At 48.4% G+C, this 24,153-nt stretch overlaps 1 protein-coding gene across 3 annotated transcripts in view; it reads right to left on the bottom strand.

The window, feature by feature from the left end:
• Window positions 1–6,306: 6,306 nt before the first annotated feature.
• LOC133123358 (spectrin beta chain, non-erythrocytic 1-like) overlaps window positions 6,307–24,153 on the bottom strand; it is an 82,615-nt gene continuing 64,768 nt past the window's right edge. For 2 of the 3 annotated variants that reach the window (XM_061233762.1, XM_061233763.1), the window contains 20 exons: window positions 23,867–23,957; window positions 22,758–22,904; window positions 22,177–22,440; window positions 21,437–21,661; window positions 21,251–21,340; window positions 20,408–20,695; window positions 18,883–19,013; window positions 18,163–18,367; window positions 16,596–16,970; window positions 15,914–16,158; window positions 15,580–15,718; window positions 14,667–14,751; window positions 14,045–14,241; window positions 13,790–13,917; window positions 13,610–13,685; window positions 12,940–12,990; window positions 11,258–11,448; window positions 10,553–10,726; window positions 10,299–10,341; window positions 6,307–9,986 (listed from right to left, as the gene is read on the bottom strand). In XM_061233762.1, coding sequence (XP_061089746.1) covers window positions 9,762–9,986; window positions 10,299–10,341; window positions 10,553–10,726; window positions 11,258–11,448; window positions 12,940–12,990; window positions 13,610–13,685; window positions 13,790–13,917; window positions 14,045–14,241; window positions 14,667–14,751; window positions 15,580–15,718; window positions 15,914–16,158; window positions 16,596–16,970; window positions 18,163–18,367; window positions 18,883–19,013; window positions 20,408–20,695; window positions 21,251–21,340; window positions 21,437–21,661; window positions 22,177–22,440; window positions 22,758–22,904; window positions 23,867–23,957 — 3,370 coding nt within the window. In that variant the 3' untranslated portion in view covers window positions 6,307–9,761. The remainder of the gene's footprint in view (window positions 9,987–10,298; window positions 10,342–10,552; window positions 10,727–11,257; window positions 11,449–12,939; window positions 12,991–13,609; window positions 13,686–13,789; window positions 13,918–14,044; window positions 14,242–14,666; window positions 14,752–15,579; window positions 15,719–15,913; window positions 16,159–16,595; window positions 16,971–18,162; window positions 18,368–18,882; window positions 19,014–20,407; window positions 20,696–21,250; window positions 21,341–21,436; window positions 21,662–22,176; window positions 22,441–22,757; window positions 22,905–23,866; window positions 23,958–24,153) is intronic. The other variant, XM_061233764.1, reaches the window with a different exon arrangement.

Consider the following 24,153-nt stretch of genomic DNA (forward strand, 5'->3'; position numbering starts at 1 on the left):
ACAGTTAGGATAGATACACTTAAAGGTACAATAGGACGTTGGACATCTTCTAACGGTCAAGAGAGGAATTGCAGCAGCAAACAAACACCCTCAAACCACAACACTGTTTAAGCCTCCGCCTTGTATCCATCCAGGTGTGCCACTGTGAGGGTATAGATACTTACAGTTGTGGATAGGGAAAGACTGCATTGGAAGGACTCTCCCTGATGTCCCAGAACTCCCTTCAGTCAGAGGGACACAACTCATTGTGGTCTGTAGGCAGCTGATATTACAGCTATGATTGCAAAGTTAAAGGTGCCATTTTGATTCCTGCAGCAGCACCAGCAGTCGCAACAATCAAACACCCACTAACATTGACCACAGGAGAGCCGAATGCACACTCGTACGCCATGAGGTACAAAATGGTCAAAAAGGAATAAGGTGAGGGGGGGAAGCAGGGGGGTCACAGGGGGGCTGGAGCTTATCCCAGCATACAGTGGGCGAAAGGCAGGAATATACCCCGGACAGGTCGCCAGTCCATCACAGGGCACACACATCATTCACTCACACACTCATACCTACGGGCAATTTAGACTCTCCAATCAGCCTAACCTGCATGTCTTTGGACTGTGGGAGGAAACTTTGGACTTAAGAACATGCAAACTCCACACAGAGAGGCCCCGGCCGATGGGGATTCGAACCCTGGACCTCCTTGCAGTGCTACCCACTGCACAATCCGTGCCGCCCCGAGGGGGGGAAGCAAAATTCTTAAATATGGGTCAGGTCCATTGTGAGGTGGACAGAAGCCGAAGGGTGTTGCTGTGCTTAACTGCACGGTGTGGTGTTGAGTGTTAAAAGGTTTGCAATGTAGCACAAGGGAGAGTCAGTGCATAGTCAGTTCAGTGCCTTACAGAATGGTCCTTTTGAAGTAGCCTACCTGTCCTTGACAAACAAGAGAGACTGCAGTGCTCACTGCCCACTCCTCTCTTTCCTCTCTTAAGGATTACAATAGGGCTTTGATCTTACATTACTGCTCAGCACAGCACAAACAGCACAGACTTTGCATCATCTTGCTGCCTTTCAGGACTTTGTATGATATGTGTCTTTTTCCTTAAAATAGTTATGAGCGTGTCACTCCACAGTTATTCTGCAGGAAGGTGCATATAAGGCATTCTAAACAAGACTTTGTACTTTCGTACTGTACAATATGACATCACCAGCCTGAGGAGTACGGTACCATAGCTTCAGACATAAAATCAAACACTTAACTGGGTTTTTACACGTTTTGTGCATTTTTGAATCCCTCTCTACCAATCTCTATAAGCTTCACCGGAGAGCAGTTTGTTCTTTCTAAGTCATTGTTCTTGAGCAGCTCTTGTGAACGAAGCATGCAAGTTGAATCCCTATAAATTCAGAAGCTGTATGTAATTAGCTGTATGTAAGTCTTTCAGCTGGAATTATTATTATTATTATTTTTTTTACAATTCCCCAATTCTTGAGATTGATCAATACTCTATCAACCTCACATATCTGTTGATCTGTAACTGTACGAATTCTGACAGACACAAACTCACACACATCCATGTTCACAAGCACAGTTACACGCTCACGCGGACCACACATACACTCACCTCACACCTGGGTGTCACAAGTGTCTTGCTGAAAGGCGCTGTTCTCTGGTAGTGAGCCACAGAACTGAGAGTCAGGCATCCCTCACTCTGAACATGACCGGAGCATCTGCTCTTCGTTCAGCAGGACTTGGAGCAGCAGTGCCAGGTCACGGACCAGCAGGACTGCTGAAGGCAGAACAAAATGACTCATGCTTCATAAGGGCTAGAACGTCCTGTGATACAGCAGTCTTTCATCACAATTCAGCCACATGTCACACAAAAGCAGCACTTCTTCAGATTCTTCAGTCTTAGGAACTGGACTCCACAGTCCCCTCCTCCTTCTCTCCTGGATGATCTGACTCTGATTTGTGTTTGAGCAAGTCTACTGGTGCTCTCCAGTCAGTCTCCTCCTCTACCCCTCCCCTTTCTCTCAGCATTTATAATGTAGTCCATCCTTGCCCACTCACTCTTCTCCTGCTCCATGATACACTGGTGCAGTTGTCAAACCAGCATTTCCCAAAAAGTGAATTTAAACACATGGGACCAGAGACAGTGTTGCATTGACACATCTGTCTGTCTGTCAGGGCAGATGTATGCTCCTGCTCATACTGTTTTCAGTATACATCTGTATTGTAGCAGTACATTCAGGCTTAGCATGCTTGGCTTATTCACTCTGAGTGGGTACACGATGGACCAAGACCAGGCAGAAAAAGGTGTGAAAACAGGCATTTCATACCCACTGGTTGATGTGCTAGTCAGGTACTGCAAAGAAATGTACAGGTGAGAACATTAACACTCTTTCAAAAGAAACAATCAGGATGAAGAAAAAAAAAAAGCTACTCTTAAAAAGATAACGCCTCCTTGCAAGTTGCAGAACCCAAAATAACACCCAAAATAAACCCCACGTACAGCCCTCCCTTATTAAATGTTTGTGAGCTGGGCCTTTATATAAACACAATGAAATCCAATAACTACCATTTATTCACAGCAAGCCACAGCTGCCATGTTGTGGTGAAGTATTTCTGGTGCTGTCCGTGGTCTCGCCACCCTTCTGGGCAGCAGGAACACCTGCGGTGCTGAACAGCCAGCACACTCGATTAGTTTCCTGTGTTGTTCCTCCCGGCGTCACCCTCTCATTCAGAAATACATCATAAAATCCCCAAGTCCCTGTCAGCCTGCCATTCTCATATGCATTTGTATGGAACCCCACTCCGTATACACTTGCTCTAATTGGATATTTACCCCTCCCCGTCCCTTCCTTCTGATGCACCCCTCATTGAGAATCTGGTTCCTTTGTACCACCTTTGTGTTTGTACACCTCTCCCCTTTTCCCAATCTTCCGTGGGTGATTAAACCGAAACATTACTTTTCCCGGTACAATCATCGCACGAGAAGCTCATATGAATCACCACGGATCTTTTGTGTGCGTTTAAAAAAGATGTCCGATACTCAATTTCCGCTTCTCAATTACCGAGTCTGTGGATGGGTAACAAAGCGCAACCCTTGAAAAGCTTCCCTTACCACTTCATCTGCTCCACAGGGATTGTCTATTTGTGTTTTTCTGTCTCCTGCTTTGAAGACATAAAGTAAGTGGACTGTCAGAACACAGCAAGCACATTCGTGATTATCCGACAGATGAGCAGAAATAGAAGAACGACGTTTGAATAAGATTGTGTCTGTATGGTGTCACAGGTGAGCAAGGGGGTTGAGTAGGGCGGAGAGTGTGTTATCCATGGCTAGGAAACCACAGGATTATAGTTTGGCACACATTGCTACCAAACTTGAATGACTTAAATGGCATGTCACAAAGGAGTGTTTCTCTGTGGGCCTCAAAGTGGCCCAGGAAATGGCACCATGCAAACAGACGAAGAGGGGGAGGTGTGTGCTTCACACGGACAGATGGGCTGTGCCGTATCTCGTTTATGAAGACTGAGGAGAAAAGATTAATTTGTGTTCATTAAGAAGTCTGCCTCAAACGCTGGGAGTAATGTGTACTCCAAATTCACCACCCCGCAAATCACGCCCAGTCGACCGGATTTGTTTCGCTCTCGGTTGATGCCAGGTTGACACCCATCATATCCTATAGGTTTAAATTTCATCCACTAACCTGATTTGAATGCACTCTAACATGGCTAGCCAACTGAACCTTGTGAGTGCACTACGTTAAAAACAAGCTTCAGGGTTGGACAACTGATAAAGAATGAATCTCACTCCAGCACTGTGAAAGAGACAGGTGCCACACAAATCCTTACAGTCAGGATTTCTTTTTAAATATATATATTTTTCTTTTATCCCCACTGAATTGGCTATAATTTCTCTCTGAAGCAAATGCTGTTCCATTCCCACTTAATACCATTGCTTTTAGTGCACTCCACCAATACAGTAAATTGTGTGTATTTTACTCTACAAGCCACAAAGTAAAACTGGTCAGGGATGGTTTATATTTCGCACGGACATTAGCTGGTAGAAGCCTTTTTGGACCTGGGGTGTCGTTGGGAGAAACTAACATACTGTAATATTAGTATTTAACAGGTCCTCATAATTGACAGCACCTAGATTCGACGTGTGGACTTAAGGGACCAGAAAACTAGCTGGATGTCTAGAAGACCATCAGCTGCGATGTGATACCAGTTTCACTGCCAAGAACACAGGAAGGAGACAGGAGGAGGCCCAGGGTTCAGTGGAGAACAATAGGGATCTGTGGTCACGTCACGTCTCGCTCGTTATTAACTTTTCTGTCACCGGGAGTGTTGGAATTGAACAGTGATATGACACTGTGCGCAATCTGTCTTTATTGATTCAGTGACAAACGGAGACATGGAAGAGATGGAAAAAGCTACAATGACAAGGCGCAAAAGCGCCACCCACTGGTGCTGTTGAAGCCCAGCGCGTCACGACCAAGGGTGGTCTGTCTGTCGTGCTGTGGGGGTGTTGAGTGGGCAGGAGCGCGAACCAGAGGACTCTTCAAAGGATAGAAAGGTTGAGGAGTTCAGCACAGCGAGAGCTGATAGAACGCCTTATCACCACAAACTCGCAAAGCCTCGCAAATCAACTAAGCCTCAGGGAGACAGCCTCAGACCCATGCAGAGCTTTCTGCTCATAAAGTAGATAATTACATTACTCTTACCTACTGACACTGCAGTCCTACACTGACACTGCTGTAGAAGCTCATGAAAAAAACAAAAGGCACACATTTGAGTAGGCGTACAGGGTAGTGCTTGAACGGAAGAAGGATGTTGCAGCAATGGGACGGGTAGACAGCTGTAACCGGGCAACCTCAACAAGGGTGAAAGACGATTAAATACGAATTTATTCTTTTAAAGGATTATCTCACCGACTATAAATCCTGTTTAAACCCAGTCCATTTTAACACATCATTAACTGTTGTTCCACCCAGCACAGAATATCAATATTAATGCAAGGGCCTGTTTTTTTCACCATGTTTTCTTTCCACGACTCAAAACAATGAATTACTTGTGCATTAACCAAGTGCCCAGGTAATTAAATTAACTGAAGTTCATGCATTACAGCACTTGAAGAGGTTTGCTTTATTTTAATTGGTTCTGCACTTTCAGAACAGAACATATTGCTCTTCTTAGCGAATCATATAAAAGGCAAGGATTTATGCCTCACCTAATTAAAAAGTTAATTGTAATCAGAATTCGGGGACTTGCCTGATAAAAGCAATAAATCTGCATATTTGCTATGAAATTTGCATTTTCATGTATACTTATATTATTTGTTTGTGTATTCTTATAATTAAAGAGAAGAAGTTCTACTTAATTAAATATCTTAAAGTTGAATGTGAAAGTAATGAACATGGAGAAAATGCTTGGTTATCAATATAATGGGAAAAGCTTGGTCAAAATTGTACACTCAGTTCAGTCATACAACCAGGGCATTTGAATCTTCGGTTCACTGTATTTTAAGTAAATTTAAACTGAACCCAGAATGCTATGTGCTGCAGCAGATTGCCAACGGGAAAGTATTAGTTAACATCAGCACAATTTACACATTAGTCCTGGATGGAGAAGTACCAGAACATACGTATAGAGGGAGTAGCACTGTACTACGTACACACAGGCCTGCGAGCCCCCGGCTTGTGGCAGATACTTTACCATGTAAAACACATCAGTCACTGCACTACATGCAGTCGGTTTGCAGCCGACAAGCACAAAATGAACTTGCAGTACTCACACTTTCCCACCATGTCGGTTGTTTGACTGGAGTAGCATTGAGTTTGACTGGAATGGCCGTTTGTTTGTGAGTCAGGGTCACGTGATACTCGTAAAAGCACACCAAGTGCGATTCACAGGCATATTGTCACAGATATGGATATGAGCTTGGTGTGCTCATGATGCTAGTTCACCAAACATGTGTGCAGTATGAAGTTTACCAAATAACCCACACACTGTACATTCTACTGTACAGGATAGGACAACATAAGAAGTCTTGTAATGATATTTTAACGTTTCCTATGCAAACCGACCTTAAACATACTCTTTTAAAAGTGGTGTCTAGTACTGGGCATAATTCATTTACATTTATAAATAAATGAAAATTTTTTCAAAGCTTCATCCGTACTGAAGTTACACAACCTGGGAAACCATGACCAAAGAAAACGGGTTAATAAAAGCTATCCAAAATATATTCTGTAACTTATCAGTTTTATTATAATCAAAAAGAAATAAATAACAGCCCCCAAAGGTTTGCCAAGTTTTCTTTTAAATTATATTTTATTGTTTTTTTTTTGTATTTTGTATAGATACACAAGTCAACAAATGTTATTCTATCTGCAATGAAAATGCTCCACACCACGCTGACACTGTGGAAAAGTCTGGCACTGCAGACACGTACCTGAAAATGAACAGTAGTAATATCTGTAGGAATAAGTAACAGTAGTAACTTGCAGTAGTAGTAGTTTGAAGTAGTAATAATAATTGTCATAACTCATAGTAGTGGAATTAATAGCTTGGAATGAGAATCAGTCAAAAAAAAAAAAAAAAGAATATTGTATAACAATATAACGTGACATGGAGTGAGGGATTGTTGGGGTCACTAAATACACAATAATACTGGATCAGAAAATACAAGCCTTACATAGATTTTCATCTGGCTTTGTCTTTAAGAAGGAACCAACATCTTTACCGGCTTCACAGTGCACTGCTTGAGGATCACGAGCGCGTCCACTCACAGCCCGATGCTCGCAAAAATCGTTTTTCTTGTTCCTTTGGTGAACATTGTTAAAAATAAACCACTTAAATTTCAAAGACAACCCTCAGATTACCCTTGAAAATTATAATCAAGAAAACGGCGCCGCTTGCTGCCTGGCGATCGTCACTATGGTCACACTACTGCGTGGGCGTGTGCGTGTGTGAACCGCAGACGCCGCACTGAAGCTCATCTGTAAGTGCTAGTGCTCTTGCGTCTAACAATAGTTTCCAACGTCTGCCAATGCCGCCTGCCGTCGACAGAAAGACTGCATGCCGGATAGGAACAACGCTCCGGGCCGGTGGCGGCTGAAGCGCATTTGCCCGTCAACATCAAAATGAAACACGGGCAGGCTCCTCTTGAGTCTCATCTGGAGAACGGGTCATCTACGCCCTCGTTTCACACACCTGAACAGCGCGGCCTGTCGAGAGAACAACAAAGCTGATGTATCTGTGTAAGATGCAAGCCCTGCAGTGCGGAAACATCTTCCTGATGAAGGAACTCTGTTGTACATTAGGACTCGAGCCAAGGAGACTCCAGTGGTATACCACTATAGAGTTCATGACCGCAGAGCGTGAACTCTAAACCCAGCGCTGGCTAGGTGTGAAGGGCATAATTGCCTCTCTGTGTGGGAATCTGCTCTGGCTAGGCTAGGAGTGTGTGGTTTGACAGGCGAGTCTAACCTCCGGGCTCAAACAGCCATTCACAGGACCGGCTCCGCAAGAAGAGTATTCTTATTGGATATCGCATGGATGACATCACAGTAGAGAGAAGCCAAGAAAGCAATCCCAGCATGCAAAGACGACGCTCATGTTGCACCCTCAGCAGTCACTCCTCCAAATGTACATTTTACTTAAGTGAAGGCCTCCCTATTGGATGCTACAGAGGCCAATTATATTCCAGGGACCTTACTCCGATTGCTTCACACAAAAAACATCATCTTCCCATGAATTAATTTCCTTTGATGAAGCCAACCTTCATTTCCTCTCATTAATATTTGTGCTACATGTTCCAGAGGTTAAGGAAAGCAGAATGAAGTTAGGGGGAAGAATATGAGCTGCAGCCTGTGTCATTTAATGAGACTCCCCAATGGATTCACAGTATCAGGATTCAGTCACCGATTATTTAGGGCCATGCTGGGAACAACAAAGCTCTACAGATCTGGACAACAAGAGACCGCACGGGTTACACCCACCGCCTTTCCACGGCTCAGAGGACAACATGGATGAGCGAGAACTTCTCTGAGACCGCAGAGGCCAGTCTGTTGGGCTCACAGTACATTGTATGTGCTTATCGAGCTCACTGCATTAATGACACAGCAATGACCTGAAGCCTGACCCCAAGCAATCCCACACTATACAATCACAGCAACAGAACATCTGAATTTATGAATGTATAAATCTTTAAGATGAATTTTGTTCCCAATTTGGTCCACAGTGAGGAAATTGTAAGCATAGGATAGGGACAAAAATATCACATATGGATGTTAACGCATACTGTAATATTTCCTCAATATATATGTGTATATATAATATTGCAGAGAAAGCTATGAGCAAAACCATAACCAAACCGTTAATCTTTCCAAATTAGGGTTCCAAATCATTATCTCTGCCATCCTGAACAGCTAGGCATGTGTAAAAACATCACTGTATTCTCCCAAACAAAAATTTCCCCGCTATTGCATCACAATTTTGTCTTTTCCATTCTTTTATTTAGCTTTTGATTTTGACAGTATAAACCCTGGCAAAGACTAAGAAAAATTTCATGTTTTAGAGATAAAGAAACAGATACAAATTAGCCTGAAAGAAATGTAGGAGAGAAGTAGAAACCCTACAGACTCAAACCAAACCTTCTTCAAAGATAGCCAAACCACCAACTTTTGTCCCTGTGGAACAGGAAGAACTGACATCATCATGCCTTTAGATGCAGAAAAATGATAATGGCTTAAAAATGCACCACTTCAAACGCTCTGCTAAACTGGAAGAATCTCATTTAAGAAAAAGAAAAACAAAATGAGTCATTACCAAATAATAAAATAAAATACAATTCAAGATCTTTAAAAAAATTAATATATAATTTTTCCGACTAAATAATTTCTCTTCTGACAAACTTTGTGCAGATCCTCAAATGTAGTCTGTTCTTTAAAAAAAATAATTTGAGAGAAGGGTAGTTTAAAAAAAAAAAAAAAAAACCCAAACAAAAACAAGATGTCAGCGACCAACATGGTCCCATAAGAACAGGTTTACAGAGTTGTTTTTATGTTTCGCTTTTCTTTGTAACAAAGATACTTATACATACACATTCTTGAAAATCTTCTTTAGAAAAAAAAAAAAAAAGAAATTCATGGCACGTGAATAATACTAACAACAGCAATAAGGGATAAAATTAAGGTCCTTCAAGCAATTTCACATGAAGAGTGAGAGAGGAGAAATTAACATAAGACTTATCTCATCCTCGGAACCATTTAAACAAAGGTGTCTGGGCACAGGGGACACCCTTAGAGTGAACACCTTCTGGAACAGGCTTGTTCCTCTCGCTGTGACTGTTTGAGCAGGATCTGTACTTGAGGAGTAGAAGACTCAGGGAATGGATCAGAAGTGGACTTGCTCAGTTGGCGCTCGGGCCTGAAAGCAGATCCAAAATGTCGCCTAGTTTCCTAATTTCTGCTGGACTTGCAGCTCCCCCTCGCTCAACTGCGCCCGCTTTCCGTTTGTTGGAACCTAGCAATACATCGTCGGCCGGCTCGGCCAATCAAATCCGGCTAATCAACAGTCGACCGAACGTAAGAGGGGGAAGAATGCGCTGACGATTGGTCGGGTCTGGATGGAGTGACGAGGGGCCCCGCTGCGAGCTGGAGGATGAGTGGGAGAGGCGGCTCGGGATGGAGAGACGATGTTTTGACGCGACACGTTTGCCTTTCCTTTCTGACCGGTTGGGTGCGCCGCTCGGTGGTCCCGGCGGTTATTTCTTCTTGCTGAAGAAGCTGAAGCGCTTCTCGCGGTCGCGCTCCTTGCCGTCCTTGCCGCGCATGGTGACCCCGCCGGCCTCCCCCGAGTTGGGGGAGATGGGGGGCATGGTCATGGCCCGGGTCAGGACTTTGGGGCCCATTGGGGAGCCGTCCCCCGCCCCACCATCCCCGGCCTGGATGGCCGAGCCGATGGCCTGGATCCAGGAGCTCATCTCAACCTGGGGGACAGAGAGAAGCTGAGTCACATTTCGCCATCATCTCACAATCTACACGACGGAAAAAGCCATACACACCAGAGAAAAATCTATGACACATACATATGAATATGTACCAAATGTCTATGTATGTACCAGGCATACTTCCAACTAATGTTGTACTACACCCTTGAGCTAATATCTTCAAAAATCATGTACACTTCTGGATTTTTTGCAGTCCAAAAGGCCTTCTAACTGCCGAACACAGACCTGAACACAGAACAGCAGACCTTTTCATTCATTCTGTTCAGAGTAATGAGAACATATGGCGCTCACCTCGTCTTTAGCCTGAAAGAGGAACTCCTTTCCGTCACTCAGCCTGCGGTCAGAGAGAGGGGGAGACGTAGCATTAGCGCGTGGAGACGTTGCAGCAGCGTGTGGAGACGTAGCATTAGCGTGTAGAAAGGAAGGGTATATTCTGGCCATATCCACCCCCCCTCCCCGCACTCTCCTTTCCCCAGAACCCCTCGCTCCCCCCTCCCGACGCTCTCCTTTCCCCAGAACCCCTCGCTTCCCCCCTGGCCTCTCACCGGAGCTTGAAGACGTGCTTCTTCTTCTTGTAGTCGTGGGCGACCTGGCAGGTGGCGTCACCCAGGCTGATGGGCACCTCTCCGTGGTAGGGCAGGCCGCTGACGGCGCTCTTGCTGTCCTTGTAGAAGCCCAGGTTGCCCTTGCAGAGGACGCAGTACACATGCTGCCAGGACCTGGGCGCACAGAAACAGCGCTAGAGAGTTCCACCAATGGAGCGGCTCTCTTCGAAACCGATGGCTGGACATGTCAGGTGGTCATATGGATTACAGAAGTACCTGTATTTTCAAATTTGTGTGTGTGTGTGTGAGAGAGAGAAAGTGTGTGCGTGTGGGTGAGAGAGAGAGACTATGTGGCTGTGTACAGTATACTGGAAAAGATTTAATTGATAAATGTGATGTCAACAGTGGGAACTAATACTCTTCCCTCAAACCCCCCCCTCCCTACCAGCTGAGGCCCTGCCACTCACTCACTCACTCACTCACTCACTCACTCACTCACTCACTCACTCACTCACTCACTCACTCACTCACTCACTCACTCACTCACTCACTCACTCACTCACTCACTCACTCACTCACTCACTCACTCACTCACTCACTCACTCACTCACTCACTCACTCACTCACTGTTCCTCCCTCCCTCCCTGTTCCTTCCTCCCTCCCTCCCTCCCTCCCTGTTCCTTCCTCCCTCTCTGCCTCTCTAACCTGCTGGCTGCCTTCTTGCTGTGGGACTCCATCTCCTGCTTGCGGTGCAGGGAGCCCTCCATGGTGGCGGCTGCAGGCAGCTCCGGGCTGCCCTTGGGGGGCAGCGTGGCTGAGGCGTCCGGGTGCGATGGCGGCTGTGCTGGGGGGGGCTCGTCCACAGCAGGTCCGTTCACAGACTCGGGTTCGGACCCCTGCAGCCCCACACAAGCACACGGGCGAGGGAGAGAGTCAGCAGGATCTAAAACCACCCCCACCCACCCCATGGTCCGGGAGAGCCCGGCTACCACAAAACACACTCGCAATGTTGGCATGTTGTCACTGACAAAACATTTCATTTTGTGTTTGCTGGGAGGGGACCTCAATCAGACCCAAACATGCACTTATTCCACATACACACGCCACACACCCATACACACACCAGCCTGATACTGCTGCCCCAGGTTCATACTCACACCACGCACTTATTTATTTCAGTACATAGTAATGTGTGTGTGTGTGTGTGTGTGTGCCCCTATGTGCCCTATGTGGAGGTATGTGAGCTCCTCAATGGGATTATTGTGTTCTTCTGTAAAGGTCTCCGTGGCACCTCGTAACAGCAGTAAAAGAGCCCAATTACACCTGATCCACCCTGCTGTTTAATCATGCAGTGCTTCTATATTTGACCATCAGTCCACTTACCACTGGGGGCAGAGTAGAAAGCCTCCTCCCAATAATTACACCAATTAATTCTGTGGAAAAACACTCTGAACAGGCAGCAAATCAAAGTGTCCCACTTATCCGTCAGAACACATACAGTGAGCACCACAAGCCTTGGGACAAATACATTTTTTCTTGATTAGGCGCTGAGTACTCCACAATTTTACATTTGTAATCAAACAATTCACATGTGGTTGCAGATTTTCGGCTCTTATTAATGAGTATAACAAAAGCTGAAAATCTGCACTCACTGTACGCATTTTGAAAGATAAGTGGGAGTCTAATTTGTTGGCCAAGCATGCTGCCCATGAGTGTCCAAAATTAATTGCTATAAGTACAGAGGCAAATCAAGAAGAAATGTCTTTGTCCCAAGACATATGGAGCTCACTGCACATGTGAAACTATAATCATATAACACACACACACATACACAGACACACAGACAAAAGAGGCACTGTAGAGAGACAGCACACAGACCCTGGCAGCGTTGTCTCACTACAGATGACAACAGCACCACTGAATTTTTAGTGGGATGAGGAGGAACTCAGGGAAGGGAAGGGCAGGTCAAAGGTCAAATCGCTCAGGCCTCAGAACTGCATCAACATGTTCCACACTTCAGCTCTGTACAAGTTGAGGGATGGTTTGGGTTTATTTTAACTAAATTGCGTACAATCAAAACTTTTTGTTGATGAAACTCCTGACATTCGCATATCCGTCTCAGCGAGAACTTTTTGGGTGCAGTTGGTGCAGTAGGAGTTCTGTTCATGTCAGCCCAACACGAGTCCTGGAACCTGCTCAGCACAGAATCGGTCTTTAGGCTTGGATTTGAGAAAGCTGGCAAAAAGCAATGGGATAGCAAAATAAAGTACAACAGCGCCCTCTGGCAGGCTAGCAAGTGGTAGTGCAGCGGATTTGGCACCAGGCACTCGCGGCTATGGGAAGCAGCAGCAGCAGCAGCTGTACGTAGGCTGTGGACAGGTACTCACAGGCTCCGGGGACAGGGGCATAGGGTCAGGTGTCTTGGCCACAGACACTGACTGCAGATAGAAATGTAACAGGGAGATATCAAGAGCTGCTTGCCCTAAAACTCCAGTGACCGGACCAGTGAGTTATGAGCTTCAAGGCTCCACAACAACAGGAAGATACATTCACACGCACCCACACACACACACACACACACACACAGGTATAAATGTATACAGAAATGTATACATACACACACCCACATACACATTGATTGTAGTAACAAATATGGCACACATGCCATCACTAATTATCATTACCACACTGACACTATCCAATCTTGAGAGTCATCTGTTTCACAACTTTGGGTGTGGCGTTTCCATGGCACATAGTCAAGGTTACTAAAATTATGTTTTTGTGAATGGGAGCCAGGATGGTCCAACTGCCTTGGCTCGACACATTTGGGTCAAGCAGTCTCAAGTCCAACTGCATTCACACTGAGGCGTTTAGCAGACAAGCATCCAGAGAGGAATGGAGAAGGAGAATATTTATCTTCGGCCAAAGTCCTTCTATGCTCCTAGCTTACGAGTGTGTCACAGGACCAGCTCAGCGATTCCCTTCTGAAAGAGGAGCAGTGGACAGAGCTGCCCAATCAGGTTAGCAGCACAGGGCTACCTCTGGAGGAGTGCTCACCTGCGAGGTGTCCTGGTCGCTGTGGACCCCGTTCACAGACACCGACTGGTTCAGAGTGGTCTGGTCCAAGCTGGTTCTGCAGGAGAGGGGCACAGTCATTTAGTCATTTAGAGCAGCCAGGGGCTTGTACGTTTTCTCATTGCCATGCTCCACCCCTCCCAGAGATGCAGGGGGTCCCACCTGGCTGCGGACTCGTGCGCTAGGCTCTCTGCTTCGGACTGTACCACCTCCTCAGCCGGCGGGGGTGTGGGGGGTCGCCGCGCCCTCTCCTCTTCCTCCTGCTTCTTCTGGAGCTCCTGCTCCTCCAGCTGGCGAGGGGGAGAAAGGGGGTGAGGAGGTGCAGGTCAGTGAAAAGGCCAGACTCCCTCACTCTCACTCTCTCGTTATGTCTCTTTCTGTAGCCACCCTCCCCGCCCCGTTCCCCCCCGTGCTGACCGTGGTGAGTTTCTCCAGCAGGGTGAAGCGCTCGTCCCAGCCGGCGGCCATCTTCTCGAAGGCCTCGTGCCGTTTGATCAGGTTCTCCACCTCGTCCACGTTGGAGCCCAGCTCCGCCGCCCGCACCAGCGGCTCGTGCCCCGCCAGCCAGCACTCCGCCTGGGAGGCATCCCGCCCGAACTGCAGCACCTCCAGCACTGAGGAGGGAGGAGAGAGAGAGAGAGAGAGAGAGAGAGAGAGAGAGAGAGAGAGAGAGAGAGAGAGAGATGGAGAGGGAGTGAGAGAGGGAGAGGTCGGGGGAAAGGGAGAGAGAGAGAGAGAGAGAGAGAGAGAGAGATGGAGAGGGAGTGAGAGAGGGAGAGGTGGGGGGAGAGGGAGAGAGAAAGATGGAGGGAGAGGGAGTGAGAGAGGGAGAGGTGGGGGAAAGGGAGAGGGAGAGAGAGAGATGGGGAGGGAGAGGGGCAGAGGTGAGAGAGGGAGGGGGGAGAAAGGGAGGGAGGAGGAAGAGAGAAAGAGCAGACAGTGAAACACATGAGAAGGGACAAGAGAAGGGACACAGACAAGAGAAGGGAGAGAATGCTCACAGATGGACGCAAGTACACATATGTGTGCACACACTCACTTATCTGAAGGTGCTCCATCTTGTCTTTCCACTTCTTGTTGATCTGGTCCCTTTTGGCCTGCAGCTGATCCAGCTTTTCCTGGACCTGGAGCCCACAGAACAGAGGTGATCTCACACCATCCCACACCGTCTCAATGAGCTCTTAGGACAAAGGTATCTTTTCATCTACGGTCTTACAAACTCATGTTGGTGTTTGACCCTTTTCAGAAGATTCAACCCTGATGATTGTGAAGATTGTACAGATACACATTTGTATGTACTGCGCGTTTGTGCCGTGTACTGCCCGTTTGTGCCATGTATTGTGCGTTTGTGCCGTGTATTGTGCGTTTGTGCTGTGTACTGCATGTTTGTGCCATGTAATGTGTGTTTGTGCTGTGTACTGCGTGTTTGTGCCGTGTAATGTGCGTTTGTGGCGTGCATTGTTCGTTTGTGCCGTGTAATGTGCGTTTGTGCCGTGTAGTGTGCGTTTGTGCCGTATAATGTGCGTTTGTGCCGTATAATGTGCGTTTGTGCTGTGTAATGTGCGTTTGTGCTGTGTAATGTGCGTTTGTGCCGTGTAATGTGTGTGTGCCGTGTAATGTGCGTTTGTGCTGTGTAATGTGTGTTTGTGCCGTGTAATGTGCGTTTGTGCCGTATAATGTGTGTGTGCCGTGTAATGTGTGTTTGTGCCGTGTAATGTGTGTTTGTGCCGTATAATGTGCGTTTGTGCTGTGTAATGTGCGTTTGTGCCGTGTAATGTGCGTTTGTGCCGTGTAATGTGCGTTTGTGCCATGCACTGTGCGTTTGTGCCGTGTAATGTGTGTTTGTGCCGTATAATGTGCGTTTGTGCCGTGTAATGTGCGTTTGTGCTGTGCATTGTGCGTGTGTTCCGTGTAATGTGTGTTTGTGGCGTGACAGCGCGGGTTAGCGGTACCTCGTCTGCAGCGTAGTGGTTGTTGTTGATGAGCATTTTGCCCATGCTGTTGCAGGCAGTGAAGCTGTCGTCCCTGGCCTCGATCTCTGACTTTATGTCCTGGTGGTTGGCAATGACCAGTCCAGCCGATGACACATCCCTGGTTAGAATACAGACAGTGAGAGGCTTAGAGAGGCAGTAGAATACGGTGGAATCCTCCCTCCTGAATATAACATCCTTACTGCTGGTGAAAGAGATTGGAGAATGAGATCAAACTCTACACGGCACCAGGGCCTCTGGCTTTATAACCGAGGGCCCGTTTTGAAATCGGGACGGACCCAGGGCGGACCCTTGCCTGGGGCTGTCGTGGGCATCGATCTGCAGCTTGACCCCGTCCATCCACAGCATGAGGTCGCGCACCATGCTGAAGAAGCGGAACTTCTCCACCGTGTCCAGCAGGAGGAGCCGGCGGGACTGTCCGGCGGCCAGCAGGGCCTCCCAGGCCTCCGCCACGGCGCGCTCGTGCTTCTGGATGTCGTCTGCCTTCTCCCCGGCATAGGCCTTCTGCAGCCGCGCCGCGTCCTCCTGCACCTGCCGCACCTGGGCGGGGGAAAGGGGAAAGGGGGTCAGCTGACTGCCGCTGCTGTTACTGGGGGCTCAAGCCACAGGCCAGCTGTATGGCTGTCATACACCCCCACCTACCCGCTCTTACACTCTCAAACATTGTTCTGCTACTGACAGTGCTATGCATATTTACATTTGCATGATGTCTGTCTTTAGTTCAGTGGCTAAAACTGTGAGAAAAACTTTCACAACAGTATTTAAGGTTTGACAGTATTGCTAGTGATGTCCAAAGACATGTAACCCAGAGTCTACTGATGAAAATGAGTGTCCCTGGCTAACTGGTGCATTTACAGAAATGGTATTATTGGTCACTGACACAAATCTGACCTGACCAAATCATTTGAAAATCAGGAATTAAGGTTGAAAACCCGAGAGCTGGCCCCAGTGAGGCGGGTCGCGACCCCGTGACCCACCTGCCCGCTGAGGGCCTGGATGTCGTGCTCGTAGGCGGTGTGCTGGCGGTGCAGGTGCTGCACGGAGTTGAGGTCGCGGCCCAGCTCGTCGGGCAGGGCGTCGGTCTTCTCGCGCACGCGGCCCAAGACCTCGCGGGCGTCCTGGTGGAAGCGGTGCAGCTCGTAGGAGGCGGCCAGCATCTGCGTGCGCGTGTCCATCAGCTCCAGCAGGTCCGCCCACGAGTCGTTCAGCCCGTCCTTCCACTCCGCCACGCTGGCGTTCTCCGGGTGGCCCGACTCGATCAGGTCGTCCGCCAGCGCGTTCACCCCGTCCACGCGCTCCTGCCCGATCGAGCTCGTGTCCCGGGCGAACTCCCGGAACTTGTCCCTCAGCATCTGAGAGCGCGGAAACGGCCAATTAAACGGTGTATAAAGTATGACATCACAGGCCACGGACCATAGGGCACGGACATGGGATCGATACAACAGGCAGACTTGGGATTATTTTCCAATGTCTGCCTGTTGTGTATTTTCAGAGCTCTGGTGTAATTGCCAATAGGTGAGGAAGGAAGACATCTCTATTTAAGCAGACAGATAGCTGGCAGTAATTCACAGACCAAAGACCGTAGGCAGAAGATAAGAGAACAGTACAGATAGGAGATACACACACTAACCATAAAAACAGGCCACTCTGTTTTAGGTTACAACAATCTGATTCACACCCTCTGAGAACGGGGGAGAGGAGGAGAGGGAGAGAGAGAGAGAGAGAGAGAGAGAGAGAGGAGAGAACCTGAGGAGAGATGGTGCTAAAGCAAGAGCTAGAGTGAGACAGACAATATTGTGAGACAGAAAACAGAGCAAAACAGACAAAGCGAGAGAGAGGGAGAGTAAAAGAGTAAGGAGGGTGAAGGGAGAGAGGAGAGAGATATAGAGACACCGAGGAAGAGATGAACAGTGCAGTTAGAGGAACAGGGGAAGAGAGAGGGAGAGAGACAGAAGAGTGTGAACAGTGCAGATAGAGAGGAACAGGGGGAAGAGAGAGGGAGAGAGACAGAAGAGTGTGAACAGTGCAGATAGAGAGGAACAGGGGGAAGAGAGAGGGAGAGAGACAGAAGAGTGTGAACAGTGCAGATAGAGAGGAACAGGGGGAAGAGAGAGGGAGATAGACAGAAGAGTGTGAACAGTGCAGATAGAGAGGAACAGGGGGAAGAGAGAGGGAGAGAGACAGAAGAGTGTGAACAGTGCAGATAGAGAGGAACAGGGGGAAGAGAGAGGGAGATAGACAGAAGAGTGTGAACAGTGCAGATAGAGAGGAACGGGGAAGAGAGAGGGAGAGAGACAGAAGAGTGTGAACAGTGCAGATAGAGAGGAACAGGGGGAAGAGAGAGGGAGAGAGACAGAAGAGTGTGAACAGTGCAGATAGAGAGGAACAGGGGGAAGAGAGAGGGAGATAGACAGAAGAGTGTGAACAGTGCAGATAGAGAGGAACGGGGAAGAGAGAGGGAGAGAGACAAAAGAGTGTGAACTGTGCAGATAGAGAGGAACAGGGGGAAGAGAGAGGGAGAGAGACGTGTGTACGCTGCAGTACCGTGACGTGCTCGTAGTCCTGCCCCTGCTCGTGGGAGCCAGCCACCACCTCCCTCTCGGAGATCCACTGCTCCAGGTCGTCCACCTCCCTCTTGAGCTGCGTGAGGCGCAGGCTGTCCTGCAGACGCCCCCGGCGCTCCTCCGCCAGGTCCTTCAGGCCCGCGTACAGCTTGTCCACCTGGGCTTGCCGTAGAGTGATCCGCTCGCTTACAGGGAGGGAGGAGGGGGACGGCTGTTAGATTATACTTCCAAAAACCATCCTGTGGTAAAAACTCATTAATTCAAGCACACGCTGCCAGCTGGCTCTTTTGTCAACAGCCGCTGTTGCTATGTACGATGGCGGGACACCTGGATATTTTGCTAAGGTGTTTTGTTAACGATTAATCGATGACTGCTTATTAATGTTGACGAAAAAAACTATCAGTTACATTTCTTAAAATTTGCATCCCTAAAGGGCAAAAAAGTAAATTTCAATAGAAGTTCAATAGAAATGGCCAGTAAATATTCATAAGTCAGGAGAAGTAAATACTGTGGATCGCATTTCAATCATATACCAATGATGCTGTCAATATTCCTACATTCATCTGTTTAGAACAGACTCCAAACGCTTGAAAACCTCACATTTGGCCCAGAGCCTGACTCAGTAAAGACTCTCTCAGGCACTGAATGAACACGTCTGCAGGTTAGCGAGTGCTTTCCCAGGGCCAGTGGGGCCCCTCACCTCTCCGGGTGCTCTCCGGTCAGCATGAGCCGGCTGCTGTTGGCCAGCTGGTGGATGGTCTGGGCGTAGTCCTCCAGGGCCTGCTCCACACTCTGGTGCTTCTTCACCATCGCCAAGGCGCTCTGCTCATCCTGCACGCACAGACACATGCAAAGACGCACGCACACACACACAAACACATACACGCACGCACACACACACACACACACACACACACACACACACACACACACACACACACACACACACACACAAACACAAACACATACACGCACACACACACACAAACACATACGCGCACACACACACACAAAGCAACAGGCACGAACAAGCACACATACAGACACACACAGGCACACACACAGACACATTTACGCTGTAAATCTGAGTGTGAAGGAGGTTGTGGCTGTGCTGTTATAAAGCTGCTGTGGCTGTGGGGGAGCGGTAACTAACGCTCTGATTGGCTTTAGACACCCACCTGACAGAGCTGGTGAATTAAACAGTGGTGTACTGGGAAAGAAAAGCCTGATAAATGCAGGCAGCCATAGTTTAGAAAGATTGACCTGTGCGCACTGAAAGCTGCGAGCTTCATCAGGACTGTGGTGATTCTGTCCAATGGGTGTGTGTGTCTGTATGTACAGTTTCAGGCGAGGCTTGGACCATGAAGACCAGCCTGACCAAGCCACCGCTTAATCATTTCAAGATCATGACCCCAATGCATACTGCCCATAATGAGCTCTAAGTGGACAGACTGAGCCCTGAACCCATAACCACTAGGGTGCCAGATCAGAACACTCAGGGCCGTGATAATGATTATTTTGCCACTGAGGCTGTCGTTCAACTCTTAGCCATCCACCCACCCATCCATCGTTGCACAAGAGAGGGTTTTGGCAGCGATTCTAAGGTTAAATTTAGAATTCCCCTCTGCTGGCGTTGCATAATTATGGGGTTTCAGGCTGGAACGACATTTTGTTTGTTCGTACATCTGCGTGTTTGTTTTTGCTGCAGCTCTTCCCAGCAGTGCCTAGCGACAGCAGTCTTCAGATGAGATCGTCAACTCTGGGCTTTGAATCCAAATCCAGCCCTGGTTTCCTTTTCTACCGGGTAATTAGTGCTAATAACTGAGTATGCCATTGATTATAATGGCACTTATATCTAGATATAGATATTGTTGTATTGTATTAGATCTTGTATTGTTGTACTCGGGGTATTCTAGCCGCCAACTATGGCATGCTAGTTCATAAGCTGATGTATTCCTCAAGGGTTCCAACTGTATCTGTACGGTCCCTCTAGGGTCCTCTTCACACTTGTCCCTGTGTTCGATCTGCACTTCCTTGTACGTCGCTCGGTATAAGAGCGTCTGAAAATTCCCTTGTAATGCAATGTAACATAATGTGTTCACGCCTGACTCCCAGGTAAAGGGAGGGGGGCGGGGGGAAACCAGGGTTGCTGAAGCCTGCTCCACGGCACACAGAGCAGGTGGGGGAGCGGCTTGGGGGTCGGGGGAACAGCTCGGGGGTCTCACCTTGGCCTTCTCCTCCGACATCATGTGCAGCTCCTGCTCGCCCATCCAGGCCTCGGCCTCAGCCACGTCGGTGTAGAACTGCTGCGCGCGGTTGGCGTCCACCAGACGGCCGTGTCGCCGCTCCGTCTCGTCAATGAGCTGGGCCCAGGAGTCCCGCAGCTCCGCCAGCCGGCCCTCCTGCCCCGGCCGGGAACCCCCGTCCGTCTCCTCCTCTTGGGCCATGGAGCGCCCGTGCGCCAGGATGTCATCGATGCGCGGCTGGTGGCCCTGGATCTCCTTCTGCAGGGTCTGGGGGAAGGAGAGGGGGAGGAGAGGGAGCAGGAGGAGAGGGGGGAGGGGGAGGGAGAGGGAGCAGGAGGAGAGGGGAGAGGGGTTACATACGGCAGTCTTTATGGGACACCCCTCCCGGGGCTCTTCGCCAGCCAGCAGGTCCCAGGCTCCCCCAGTTACCTGGTTCTTTTTCTTTTTTTTAAATAAATTTATTTCAGATTTTTTCCCTTTTCTCCCAATTTGGTAGCCAATTGTACCCTATCAAATCCAATTAGTGTTAGCTGGGGGATACACCACCAACACCCCGTCCCTCGGCGGCCCGAAGGAATCTGGCGATCTGAGAACAACACGCCTTCTTCAAGCCGTCTCGTCTCATGCTCGTGACCGTGATTCCGAGGCACCCAGGATGCTGTTGTGTGCGGCGATCCGCTAACCCTGCCAAGCCCCTCCCTCTGGAGCGGCGAGCGAATTGTGCCGCTCCATGAGAGCTGGCCAAACTTGCCTTTTGGCAGGACTGGGAATCGAAACCCCGGTCCTCGGTGTGCAACTGCTACGAACTGCAACTGTAAGTACCTGGTTCTTCTTGATGAGCAGCTGAACGCTGGGCAGGTCCTTGCCGTGATCAGAGGAGGTGGCCAGTGGCATCCTTTCCTTCACCCACAGCTAAGAGACCGGAGAGCAGACACAGACAGGCTCAGAGACTCAGCAGTCACAAACAGAGCCTATCCCACTGAACGGGCCAGCAGTCAGGTCACTCACAATCTCGTCCTCCAGGTCACGGTTGAACTGGTGCGCCTCCTTGGAGGCCAGGAGGAGATCCCGCCTCTTCTTGAGGGGATCCAGGAGGTCGGAGAAGCTGTCGGCCATCTTCCTCTGCTGGCCGTCCACCTCCACCATCCCGGCGTCCTCCTGGGAGAGAGCCAGGGCCTGGGACTGCAGAGCCTGGACCTCCTTCTCACGCACCTCCATCTGGTGCTCCAGCATCTGGGGGAAATCACAGCTTCATCAGCGCCAGTGTTTGACATCACTACGGAAGAGCTGCACTGTTGCTGTAGGGCAGGGCTGTCCGACCCTGTTCCTGGAGATCTAACGTCACATAGGTTTTCACTCCAACCCTAACAAAGCACACCTCATATTCAACAGCTAGAGACCTCGGAATGATAAGGTTCTGACATCTTTTACAAAAATGATTTAGTGTCATAAATCAGTTGTTTATAGGGCAATTTGGTAGGATTTGATATAACATTCAGATACATTCAGACTACTTTTAGGGTGTCTGTCATTTTGGTCTATGAAGAAATTCCCTGCATTCTGCTGTGTTCGGATGTGAAAGCTTTGAAGCTAAATATCTCAAAACTACAAGGAAGACATGTAGAACCTTATAATTCCAAGGTCACGAGGTGATCTTAGGGTTGAAAGATCTCCAGTACTGTAGATCTCCAGGATTCAGACCCCACACAGATACAGGCCTGAACTCCTCAGCCACGGAGAAGGCCCACCTGGTGCTTCTTGAGCAGGATGTTGACGCTGGTCAGGTCCTTGCCGTAGTCGTCGCTGTGCAGCTGAGAGGACAGGTTGTTCACCCAGGAGTCCAGGGCCGAGCAGCTCTGGGTGAACAGCTCCGCCCTGTTGGCGTCAAACAGACACTGCGCCTTAGTCTTGGTGGTGGCCTCGAGGTCCTCCCACTGCTTCTTCAGGCCCTCCAGCGTCTGCGTCACCACGGGCTCCAGCTCTGGCTTCTCCCTGACGAGCGCCTCCCCCTCCTGAGGGGACACAAAATGGGGGCCGTTATTTACATCCGGCACCAATTTATTTATTTTTTTCCATGAAATTATCAAATATACTGTTGCTTGAGCATCGGTGTGATCGGGGTTTTCCATCCTTAGAGGTCAATATAACTTGGTTAAGTTGCTTCTGAAGCAGGTGCTGTGCGTATGTGGGATTGGAGGGTCTGTTGTAAACTACGGATGTGAGTAAAGTGGGCCGCAGAGTGCAGGTATACAGCACTACGGATTTAAGGCAGCAGGGTTGCAAATATCGTACATTGTGTAAGCGTGTGTATGGGCCTGTAGTTCTGTACCTCGCGAATCTTGTCCAGCCAGTCTTTGTTGGAGGCCAGCTCAGCCATGAAGGCCTGGTGTTTCTGCCACTTGCTGTGGAGGTTCCTGGCCTCGTCGTACGACATGTCCTGGGCCGTCAGCATCTTCTCATCGATCCACAGGCTCAGCTACAGACAAGGAGAAACACATTCAGTTTTTTTTGTGTGTTAGTATAAAAGAACATATTTGAGATTTCCAAATATTCATTTTCCAAAAGATTTAATTTAACGGAGATATTTTTGTGTTTAATTTAAAAAAGTAACATATTACTGTAAGCAAATGACTACTTTTTACATAAAACGTGAGCAAGGCTGTCTGAGATCAGAAGCAAAGAGCCAACCAAAGTCTGCAGAAGAACTGTGGCAAGTTCTCCAACATGCTTGGAACAACCTCCCTGCTGATTGTCTTATAGAACTGCAGGACAGCGTTGGCTATCTCAGAGAAGGGATGCAGTTTTAACGCCGAAGGGTGGTCACAAAGGGTGGTTAACTATTCTTCCAAATTACTAAAATGTAGTGTAAAATGTATAGTACGTTTATTTAGGACCTTTCATTGAATTATTTTAGAAAGAATCTTATCTGTACACAATGTTATACAGGTGCCAAGACTTTTGCACAGTACTGTACACAACATTTTACAAAATGGGAGTCTCCACACTTCTGACTTTTCAAGTCCCTGATAACGGCGACGTCAGCTGCAAAGGAGGCGAATAGAGGGCAGCGAGAGGGACGCAGGGTCGGCGCATTTCGCGTCATCTTGGGACCCGTTCTTTTTAAACTTACGGGCTGCCGCTAAGCGCAGCTGTCCATCTGCTGTTCTATAAATACTCAGTCCCAAACGGGAAGACGTTTGTTACCTTGAGCAAGGACCTGCAATGTTCCACTGTGCATCCAATTTCAGAAATAAGTTTCATGTTAGATGAAAAAAAAGTGAGGTTTTTACAAGCAATCCCCACTGAGCGTCAGGGATTGTACATATAGTAATGAGTGCAAACTAGTGTGCTACATCATCATATTTCTCTATAACGACGAGAAGTGATCCCTGTTCTCTCTGTGTGAGACCAGGCGCATTGTGCCCGGGGGCCCTTCACCTCCTGTCCGTCCTGCAGGAAGCTCTGCAGCTCACGGTTGTCTTTCAGTTTGGCCAGGAGCTCGCTGGCACCCTCTTTGTTCTTCTGGTGTCTGGAAGGAACGGCGGAAGAGAAAATGAGTCCCATATGAAACATTAGGCTCAGGGGTGATTAGCTGTGTGAAAGTGAAGCTTGTCCTTCTTCCCAGCCCTCATTACACAACCGTTCTGCCGTTTTCTAAACCAATTCCGCCTCACTCTCCCAAGCACATGCTCCTCTCGGTAACCCCTCCTTTATTTCACACCTTT

This window comes from Conger conger, chromosome 3, assembly GCF_963514075.1.
Source record: "Conger conger chromosome 3, fConCon1.1, whole genome shotgun sequence".
NCBI lineage: Eukaryota > Metazoa > Chordata > Actinopteri > Anguilliformes > Congridae > Conger > Conger conger.